Raw genomic sequence first — 11,752 nt, forward strand, 5'->3', positions numbered from 1 at the left:
GTCAATTGGTATGCTGTCAATTCCCAGAGCCTTGTTTTTGCCAGTTTTTTTAGAGCAGCTTTAACTTCTTCCTTCATTACCATAGGCTCTTGCTCATATGTTGTTTCATTAAATTCTTCTCTGTCCACCAATTCCTTTTATACAATGACTCTGTATACTCTTTCCATCTTCTTTTAAGGTGGACAAAAGGAGAGGAAGACCCTCAACCAGTGACTATGGCAACGAACTTGAGTGTGTCAGAGATTGTGAGGATGGCATGGGATAAGACAGTGTTCAGATTGATTCTCAATAGGATATATGTCTTCCTGTTTTACACACAAAGAAGTCAAGGCTGCCCTGCTCAAAGCCTTCTCATTTTCCATGTGTTAATTGGTACTTGCAATGATCATTTTCTCATTATCATTCTAAAAAGATTATTAAATTATTCTTAGAATCACATTAACCTAATTTCCTTTTGTTTTTTTAATCCCTCACAGGTATGAGGAAAGGGAAAATAAGCTCAGTCTCCTTCCAAAAAAAAATTAAATTAAAAAAATAAAATAAACCTGAGGGAGTTTTTCATTTGCTTTTCAGGGAGAGGAGCAAAGGGGGGGGTGAGGTGGGGTGGACGGGGAGAAGGGTGCAACAATGAATGAATGGAATTCCAAAATCTCTGTAGATGTTCATTGAAATGAAAAATAAATAAATTAAAATATTTTAAAAAGACCATCAAATATAACTGAAAATGCACAATACACAGAATATGAACTTGAAAAAAAAACCACACACAAAAAAAAACACCAACCTTTCACAAAATCATAGATCTCTTTAATTTTTTTTGTTTTGTTTGGGTATTTAAAGAAGATTATTTGAAGACTGCTTTTGGAATCAAATAGCATGGATCCCAGCAGTGACTACCATTTCCTCAACCATATTTTGTGGAGAAGGGTGAAACTCACATTGGTTTGTGGCATCTTCGAGGGAGTGCTCCAGCACGTGGACCCTAACAGAATTATTGTTCTAAAGAAAGGTCTCATTCTATTAGTCATAATTTTCTACCCAGCTTTCTTTTAAAATATTAACTGAATTTTAGTAATGGCTTAGTCTAATAAGCAAGTAGATTTGTATAGTGCTGTGTGATATGCTTTCTGGGAAAGGGAGCACAAGATGCTGTGGAAAATACAAGTTTTCAGCTAATCTAAATTTGAGAGTGTTTGGGGTAGGACAATGGGTAATGCTTCATAAGGGAGAAATTTACAATAGAACAATATTTGGAGTGAGTAGACATTATCTTCATGGAAAAAGAGGGGAAATTTAAGAAGATTGTTTTAAGCTACAGGTTCTCGAACTTTGTTCATCCACAATCACCTGAAGTGCATAGAAACACATGGGTTGCTAAGCCCCATTCCCAGTTTCTGATTAGATAGATCTAAAGTTACTGTTTTTGTTCTTATGTGTACCCACTGATAGCTGACCCTCCAGTAGGCTTTCAAAGGCAGTAAATTCCACTGGAAGAGATTACACATCTTTCTGCAGATCTAAAGTAGGACCCAAGAATTTGCATTTCTAACCTTAGCAGTTGATGATGTGCTTTGTCCACACTTTGAGAACCATTGTTCTAAGCAGAAGGAACAGCATTTGCGAAGAAAGACCTGTTTTGTTAAAGATGGTACTTGTAAGTTCCTGTTGAGTTGATTTGGATTTGTTGTGACTCCATGTGTACAGAGAGTTGTTCCATATATGACCTTTTGGAAGCAAATCTCCAGGTCTATTTTTTTAGGTACTTCTAGGTAGGTTCAAACTAAGAAGCAGGACACGTTTTAAGAATCTTAGAGTATTTTGGTTACTCTGAAAGTAATGAGGAAGAATCGGAAAGATTTTTAAAATGGGATGGGTTTTCAAGTGGTTAACTTTTCTACGGTCTTTTTCCACAAATGTAGTTAGTTTGATCCTGTGTATTCCAATAGAGCAGTGCATTACATACCATACTGATGACCTAAAGTTTAGGAGTTTGAATCCACCAGCTCCTCCTCAGATAAAGATTGGTAAAAATGTAAAGCATCAGAAACTCAATGGAAGGTCACCCTAAGGCAGATTTGATCCAATAGCAATGGGTTTCTGGAATTAGATAGAAAAAGAAACAGAAATTAAGAAAATTGATGTATCAATCAATAGGTGTTCCTTAGCCCCCAAAGCTTTAGAATACTCTTAAGGAGAAGTATAAATTCAGTGTACAATTACTGCTCTTTATACTATGTTTCAAGATTGTACCTTCAGAATATTGTGTAGCTTCCTGTCAGAACCAACCTAGAGTTGACCCTCCAGCGGATTTACAGAGTCAGTTAATCACATGTCACCCTCACACCTCTGGGCAGCTGGTGGATTTGAACTGTGTACCTTCAAGTTGTCAACTCCTTACTCCTGGGCCATCAGGTTCCCTTTATAACGTATTACTTATTATTTATTTCTTGGGGGAAATAATGCCTTTTGAAAATTCCCAACTTGGAGACTTTTGAAAGGTACTCTATTTTATTATAGTTTTAAAAAAATGTTACTTTTTATTAACCAAATAAATTGTTTCCTAAAACAGTGAAGAATGTGGAGACTGGTCAAAGTGTCCCAGGAGTGAAAATGTTTTTTGGACATGAGATTGTGAATGGTAAGAGCTTCATGTTCCCTGGATGCTGATATTGGCATTTGCAGTAGTATTACTTGCTACTCTTACTCATGTCAGTAATTGAAATAAAACATAGTATTGGCTTGCCTTTAACATTCCATTTGCAAATGTTTACAGTTGATATTTGAGAGTTGACCCTCCTCTTTCTGTTTTGGTGGAGACTCTACGAACAGAATATCCTTGAAAAAATATTATCATTTGGCTTTACAGTGTAAGGAATACTACAACTAGTTACTAGAGATTTGACTAGTGGGCAGATTTAGAAATCTCAGTAGGAAGGGATTATCTATATTCAGCAAGTGAGTTTAATACTCCAAGTTAATGATCCACTCACAATCTCTTATTTGAAATATTGGGGCAAAATTTAACACACAGCATATATACTGCTTATAACATATCAAGAGAGTCTGACCAACACTGTGATAAAACACATTTGTAGGAGCAGTGATCTTGAAAAATACTACATAACTTAGGAGAGCCTGGAGAGCATTAAATCGGGTGAACTAAGTTTCATAAGAACAAAAACTTCGTAAGACCATTGTTGTAAAAATAGGATAACTAGTAAAATATGTATGGGGACCCAAGGGGAGGAAAGGGTTGGAGCAGAGGGGTGAGGATGGGTAGGGGCAAAACTAGAGGGTTGCACAATTTGGTGGGTGGAGGGAGGGGGTGAAGGACATGGGAAGGATCCAGCAGGGACCTGAAGAGACAGGCAAGGTCCAATGGTGATTAATTTTATAAATCATAATGCATGGGAATGATTGTATGAAACACAAAGTGAATGAAGAAAAGTGTGAAACATTATGTATATAAACTTTATAAGCAACATAAAAAGACAAAACACCACTTGTTTGTATATGGACATGGTGGCAATGAGTTTTGAGTTAGTACTTTGGATAATACTTTTCTGCTCTGATTATTTATTGCTGCCCATTGAAGACCTCTATGGGTGTTCATTTCCTACAGACATTTTCTTTCCAATCACTGTTTATGGTACCTGATCAAACTGGGTAAGTGGAGCAAGGGAGTGGCTAATACCTTTCAGATTGGGATTTCTGCTGGAAACTGGTTATTTTACAGTTGAATTGCTGGATGAAGACGAACAAGCTACAGCAAGAGAAAAGGCATCTTCTGTCAGGTATGATGGAATAATTTTCTTAATTATGACATTTCTTAAAGTGTGCACAATAGTATAGAAAACATTACTAGCAGTTTAATTCCTAATGTAGCCTAAGGAAATAGAAATGAGAAGAAAAAGATATTTTCTTCTGTATTTCAATAGTATCCTCAAGTTAAATTAAGCAGTGGATGATTGGGTCCTTTATTTAATGGGAATCCAACCCTCACCATTGATGAGTGGCAAAATCTGTGAATAGTATCAGCGACAAAGAACAAGTTCACCTGAGTGTTATTATTTTTTTTTTAAATAGTCTAGATACAAATAGAACCAAGATGGATAATATGAAAGATGAACACCTCAATGTATGTGAAGCTGCTTCTTCCACTACTGAGGCACCATACTCCTCTCTGCTGAATGACTTTAGGTTCAGCCCTTCAGGTGAGTACTGAGACTCTGGCCTTGCCAGGGTTATTATGGTTTAGAACTCTTCACAGTTGACATAACTCTGAGTCTAGGTCCTATATATAATGTTCAGCTGGGTCATTGCTACTAGCTTCTCAATGAAGATAAAATGTCATGATTCGCTTCAAGGCATTGGAAATAGAAAAATAAACAAAAGAAATAAAAGAAAAATCCTTATCTTTTCTTGAACTCTGTGCAAGAGAAAGACACTAAAATAAAGAAATAAAATATATGCTCTGGCCAAATACTGTAGGGGAATAAACATAAGAGAAGAAATATGCATGTGGGTGGGTGGGTGGAGCAGGGGTTTTGCAATTTTATGGTGTCCAGGAGAGGCCTTATAAAAACAGTGACACTGGAGTAACACCTAGAGGAGGGAAGTAATCAAGCTGCATGGATATCTGGGAGAATTGTATTTTAGGCATAACAAAGAATAAATATAAAGGCCTTGTGATCAGAACTAAGATAGGATCTTAAAAAGATAGCAAAGAGATTATCATAGCTAGAACAAGAAGAGAAGCAGTAAGAGAGAAGAAGGATTGAATAGGATCATGGAGGACTTTGTATGTCATTTAAGAATCTTGAACTTTCTTCTGCATGAGATGAGTAAAAAGCCTTTGTAGGACTTTAGAGAGTTAGTGGTCAAGAGTTGTTCTACCAATACAATGACACAAGATTCAAATCCACCATCTCTCTTTGGGAGAAAGATGCATAGTCTCTTCCTGTGCAGTTACTACCCTCAAAAACCTGCTGAAAGGTCAGCTATATGATGATGCCAACTCCTCAGTACAAGGATTTTGAAACTCCATCTCACATACTTTGGCTATGTGGCCAGGATGGACCAACCCCTGGAGAAGGACATCATGCTTGGAAAGATGGAGGGACAGCACAGGAGAGGAAGGCTGCAGATAAGATGGATTGGCACAGTAACTGTGGCAATGGGTTAAGGTGTGTTGGAGTTAGTGAAATTCGCTCAGGATAGGGCAGAGTTCAGAGCTGTTGTATATAGGGTTGCTATGAATTACGGGTGACTTGATGGTCCATAATAACAATAACAACAACAACAGTATACAACAACAGGACTTTTCGGGTTTTTTCAATCTTTTTCATTTTAAAGGTTGTAATCTCATCATAAAGAGTATTGGTGATGCACTGGTTAAGGTCCTGCATTGGCTAACCAAAATATCAGAGTTTTGAACCCACTAACAACTTTGTAGGAGGAAGATATGGCCTTCAGCTTCCATAAAAATGAAACCTCCTACCATTGAGTTGATTCTGACTCATGTTGAACCTCCATTATGTTTCCAAGGTGGTTTATCCTAATAGAAGTAGATTTTGTTTCTCTCATAGTCTGTCTGATGAAGTTGAGCCACTGACCTTTCAGTAAACAACCCAATGCATAACCAGCTTACACTACTAGGAATCCTTGCAATGAACACGAGGGTGCATTTATTTGCATGTGCCACAACTCATGTCTTAGGCTAGTTATAAATTACAACCTCAGAAATCCTATGGGGCAATTCTACTCTCTCCTATCCCGTTACCATGGGAAAGGTTATATGAATGCAAAGATTGTTGAGATGGCAACTTTTTTTACTTACGTATTAAAAAGATAGAAAATTTTTTGTACTCCATTTAATACCTCCAGTGTCACTCAATAAAAGAGTTTGGTTTCTTTTCCCCCCCTTTAATCTCACTGATTGAATTTTCAGTGCAACCAGGGTGCTCCATAGGATGGTAAAACTGCCATTGGTGGTATTTTGGGCATGTTTACAGGAGGGCCAGTCATTGGAAAAGGATCTCATGCTGGGAAAGGTGGAGAAGCAGAGAAAGAAAAGAAGATTCCCAACAAAGTAGACTGATTGAGTGACTGTAACAATGGAGGAGCATATCAGAGAATGTGAAGATGGCAGGGGATAGGGCAGGGTTCAGATGTATTGTTCCTAGGATTTCTTGCTCACCCAGCTTGAATTTCTTGCAGTTCTCTTTCAATGTACTGTTCTAGTTGTTTCTGGATGATCTTGAGCAATATTTGCTTTCATGTGATATTAATTATATTGTTCAGTTCTTCCAAATTTCCTGGCACAAACTGGGCTGCATCTGTTACTTGAAATATAACAATTTGTATTCCATCAATTCTTGGGGCCTTATTTTTCCCCCAGTATCTTCAGTGCAGCTTGTACTTCTTCCCTCATCACTACTGGCTCTTTATCATTTGCTACTATGAAATTGTTTGTTTTTTTGAACCATGCAGTGTTTCCTTGCACTGTTCTGACCACTGCCTCCTGGTCCAGGTATAGGCTTTGCATAAGCACAATCAAGTGTTCTGGGATTCCCATTCTTCTCAGAATTAGCCATAGTTTGTTGTGATCTACACCGTCAAATGCCTTTGCATAGTCAATGAAACACAGATAGACATTTCTCTGTACTCCCTGCTTTCAGCCAAGATCCATCTGACATTAGCTATAATATCCCTAGTACCATGACCTCTTCTAAACCCAGCCTAAACTTTTGGCAGTTCTCTGCTGATGTGTTGTTCCAGTCGTTTTTGAATAATCTTCAGCAGAATCTCACTTGCATGTGATATCAATGATATTGTTTTAAAATTTCCACACTGTCGGCTCACCTTTTTTTAGAATGGGAACAAATATAGTTCGCTTCCAGTCAGTTGGCCAGGTGGTTGTCCTCCAAATTTCTTGACACAACATGGTGAGCAAATCCAGGGCAGCATCTGTTTGTTGAAATATGTCAATTGGCATGTCATCAATTCCTGGGGCCTTGTTTTTTGCCAGTTCTTTTAGAGCAGTTTTAACTTCTTCCTTCATCACCACAGGCTCTTGCTCATATATTTTTTCCTTAAATTCTTCTGTGTCTACCAATTCTTGTGTGAAATCTATACTTGGACTAGGAGGTAGTCATCAGAACAGAGCAAGGAAGCACTGCATGGTTCAAAATTGCAAATGGTGTATGCCAGAGATGTGTCCTATCTCCATACCTTTTCAGTCTATATACAGAACAGATTATCTGGGAGGCTGGGCTCTATGAGGAGAAATGTGGCATCAGAACTGGAGGAATATTCATCAACAATCTGGGTTATGCAGATGACACAACCCTGCTTGCTGAAAATGAGGAGGCCCTGAAGCACTTGCTGCAGAAGGTCAAGGACTGAAGCCTTCAATATGAATTGAAGCTCAATATCAAGAAAACAAAGATTCTTACCACTGGGCCAATTGGCAGCATCATGATATATGGTACAGAAATTGAGGTTGTTAACAGCCTTAGTTCGCTTGGCCCTACAGTCAACACTCTTGGTACCAGCAGCCAGGAAATGAAAAGACAGATTGCATTGGGAAAGTCTGTTGTCAGAGACCTCTCCAAAGTACTGGCGAGCAACGATATTAGTCTGGAGACTAGGGTGAGCGTGATTCAGGCCATAGTCTTTGTGATTACTTGCTATACACTAGTGAGCTAAACAATGACTAGAGTTGATAGAAGGAGAATTGATGCCTTTGAGCTGTGGTGCTGGAGAAGGGTATTGAACATACCATGGACTGCTAGGAGAGCAAACAGGTTCACCCTAGAGAGGGTGAAATCAGGCTGCTCCTTGGAGGCAAGGATTCTGAAGCTTTGTTTGGCATACTTTGTGCATGTTGCAAGGAGGGACCAGTCCTTGGAGAAGAACATCAAGTTTGGAAGGGTGGAGGGACAGCACAAGAGAGGAAGACCCTCGGAGAAATGGATTAGTTCAGTGACTGGGGTAATGGGGGTAAGTATGTCAGAGATCCATCTCGTTAGGAGCTTTCCTCTCTTTTGCTAACCCTCCATCCCAAGCACGCTGTCTCTTTCCAACAAATAGCCCCACTTAGCTACAAGTCCGAAGTATGAAAGACAAGCGTTGCCACCTTTGCCTCCAAGAAGCACTCTGGCTGCACTTTTTCCAAGACTTATCTGTTTGTTCTTTTGGCAGTAAGAAAGTAAATCTTCTGTTCCTCAGTGGAAAATGGAAGGGATTGGATTTCATAGTATCTGAGGTCTCACCTCCAGGACTCCAGCCCCCTAAACAAGTTGCCTTTTCAACAGGCATGTTGTGTCAGTTGTGTAGACAACCAGCCCCACTTCCGCCAGGATCACAATGAGTCGTACTCACTCGACCTCACAAAACAACAACAAAAACACAGGGCCAGAGGGCGAATTCCAGGGCAATTCCAAAGCCAGTTCAGAGGTCAGTAGTGTTCAGGACCAGGTGTGTCCTATTCTCCTGTTTTGCTTTGCTCTTTCTCACACTCTGGCTTTAATATCACCACACCATCTCGACTTTTCTTTCATTGATTCATCTTAGTTTCTGGCTCTGATTCTTCCAACCCTTTCTTGTATATATATTGTTGTTAAGTGCCCTTGAGTCGGAACTAACTCATAACGGACCCTACTGAGCTGGCAGCGCAATTCCTTAACTCTAAGCCACCACATACACGCGTATATATTTTATATATTAATATTTTAAGGTTGTGGATATATATTTATGATTGTGGATATATATATATATATAATATTGCAAAGATATATATGAACAAACAAATAAGTCTTGGAAAAATACAGATATATATATAGATATATATAAATATTTGTTGTGTGCCTTCAAGTCAGAACTAACTCATAGCTGACCCTCCAGCAGGTTTTCTGAGGCAGTAAATCACCAGGATGAGATTTCTCGTCTTTCTCCCATGCAGCAGCTGATCAATTCAAACCACTTGCCTTTGGGATTGCAGTGCAGTTTCTTACTGCTAGGCCACCAGATCTCCCACCAGATAGACAGACTAGATAGATAGATTGTTGCTCAAAGGCACTTAACAACAATAATATCAACAGAGAGAGAGAGAAATCAGCTGGCCCAGTGGACAGAAAGCAATGCTACCAAGCCAAAGGTGGGTGACTTTTAATCCGCTGCCCTCAGGCCTGTCTTTCATTGTTTTTGTTCAGACATTCCTCAAGGTCGCATAGCCCTGGTGTACAAGTTGCCATACTACATTCACTTTTGGTTGCTGTGAGGCTGAACACCTTAACACTGGTGTGTCAAATGTGTTAATTATTGGCTACCCAATGCGGACAGAGTGGGGTGGAGCTCCCCGATTAAAGCAAGCTTGGAAGGAGGAGTGGCATCCTCCTTCCTTAGCTTGCCTACGGAAACCCTATGAACCTGGAGAGAGGATGAAAGGCACCCAAGCGTCGAGGACTCTCCTTCATAGGGTCGCTATGAGTCACCTTTGACTGCAGGAACTTAACAACAACATGTCAGAGATAATAAAATTGATACAGGATAGAGCAGGTTTCAGGGCTTTTGTACATAGGGTCACTCTGAGTTGCAGGCAACTTGACAACACATAGCAATAACAACAATTACAAAATATTTCAGTGTTGACCAATTCTTTTTGGTAAAGTGACTCTGTATATTCCCTCCATCTTCTTTTGGTGCTTTCTCTATTATCTATTAAATATTGTTCTCCTTTCTCTTCCCATGCCAGGTAAACATTCAAGAATGACTGGGGGTGGGGAGTGAGGTGTATAACAATTAAAGAATTTTTTTTTCAAAGAGAAAAATGAACTGGGGGAGGGTTGGGCAGGGAGGAAAATGTGCAACATTGAGTGAATTGGGAAAAATTAAATGGAAAGAATATGCCATAAAAAATATATATGTTACAAAAATATATATGTTACATGCTACAAAATGATTAATAAAAAAAAAATTTTTAAATGTATCCTGAGCTCTCACTCCCCTTTGGGCAGCATGGCATAAGGTTTGAGTCCACCTGAATTTCCAGCGGTGTTTGCCACTTTTCTTGACTTTTCTCTTTAACTCTTTAGCAGGGCCTATCCATCTTTGACCAATCATGCTTCCTTTGCATTACTTTAACAAAACCTTTTTCACTTGTTTTGATAATTTAAAAAAGAAAAAAAAAAGAAAGATTCTGTGTATATGTACTTTTTTTTAGCTTTTTACAATGGCTTATTCATATGATATTTTTGCCCTTTTGTGACTGACTTATTTTATTTGGCATAATGACCTTTAGATTTATCCACATTATGTGGCATGTCATGGACTCTTTGGTGTTCCATAGTGTTTTATTGCATGAATGTATCATCATTTATTTATCTATTAATTTTTTCCCTATAGTGTATTTTTTGACATTTTTATTTTATATTGGTTTGCTTACACAGTTCATGTACATTGTGTTTCACACTATTCTTCATTCTCTTTGTGTTTCATACAATCATTCCCAGTCATTGTTTTATAAAACTAACCACCATTGAACTATGCCCACCATTACCCTGTCTTTTCAGGTCCCTACCAGATCTTTTCCATTTCCTTTATCCTCTCCTTCCACTCACCAAATTGTGCAAAAATATGAAATGCTTCACAAATTTGCATGTCATTCCTGCACAGGGGGCATGCTAATCTTCCCTGTTTTGTTCCAGTTTTAGTACATGTGCTGCCAAAGCGAAAACTATCTATTCCTTTTTAAAAAATCTGTTTCCTTTGTGATGGACATGAGGGTAGATTTTAGTTACAGACTGAAAGAAATAATGCTGCAATCAACATTGGTGTGAGAATATCTGTCCTTGTCAAAGCTCTGGCTATAATCCTAAAGATACTTATTAGTAGGATTACTGGATCAAATACAATTTCTATTTTCAACTTCCTCAGGAAGCACTAAAATTCTTTTCCATAGTAGTTGCACTATGCACATTCCTACCAGAAGTGTATGAGAATTTTCTCTCTCTTCAATCCCTACCAGTACTTATTGTTTACTGTCTTATTGAACTTTGCTGTTATTACACATTCTGTTTTATAACATTGATTACAATCCCCACATTGTAACAGCACTCTTCCTACTTCCTCCTTGTGTTTCCTGTTTGCATAGTCATCTCTGGCAAATGCTGCTCTTTTGATCTTGTATGGTTGATAATTCCAAGGAGTGTTATGTCCTTAGTGTTACTAATAAATTTACAGGCCAATCTATGTTGTGGCATGGAGGTGACTTTGGGCCATAGTTGTTAAGTTTCTCCTCATTAAAGATGCTTTAAGAGAATAAAAAGACAAGCCATAGACTAGGAAAACTATTTGCAAAGCACATACCTGACAGTGTGCTTCCTTCTGGAAGTACTCTTCACCTTATGACTATAGCCCTTAGTCCCCTTTCAAGTGAGAGCTGCAGTCATCGCCATGACTTAAAAGTGTCTTAAAAAAGAATTTGTTTTCATCTTTATAGAGCCCAGTTTTTACCTTTTTTTCTGTAAGAGGAAGTGGTTTTAATGTTGTGGCTAAGAAATCTTCCCCTAACTCAAAGTAAGGAAAGTTCTTCTACTAGAAGAGTCATAGTTACACATTACATTCAAGTGTATCTTTCATTTTCAATTATTTTTTTATGTACGCCAGGGATGCATCCTATCTCCATACCTTTTCAACCTATATGCAGAACAGATTATCCGGGAGGCTGGGCTCTATGAGGAGAAATGTG

The 11,752-nt window shown here is 38.5% G+C and overlaps 1 protein-coding gene across 1 annotated transcript in view; it reads left to right on the forward strand.

The window, feature by feature from the left end:
- Positions 1-876: 876 nt before the first annotated feature.
- Positions 877-11,752, forward strand: part of EXD1 (exonuclease 3'-5' domain containing 1) — a 36,336-nt gene continuing 25,460 nt past the window's right edge. The window contains exons 1-4 of the mRNA XM_006882998.1: positions 877-1,009; positions 2,570-2,638; positions 3,737-3,794; positions 4,087-4,214. Of these exons, the coding sequence (XP_006883060.1) occupies positions 877-1,009; positions 2,570-2,638; positions 3,737-3,794; positions 4,087-4,214 (388 nt within the window). The remainder of the gene's footprint in view (positions 1,010-2,569; positions 2,639-3,736; positions 3,795-4,086; positions 4,215-11,752) is intronic.

The sequence above is a fragment of the Elephantulus edwardii genome, unplaced genomic scaffold, assembly GCF_000299155.1.
Source record: "Elephantulus edwardii isolate Elephantulus edwardi_28Jun2011 unplaced genomic scaffold, EleEdw1.0 scaffold00026, whole genome shotgun sequence".
NCBI classification, from domain to species: Eukaryota; Metazoa; Chordata; class Mammalia; order Macroscelidea; family Macroscelididae; genus Elephantulus; species Elephantulus edwardii.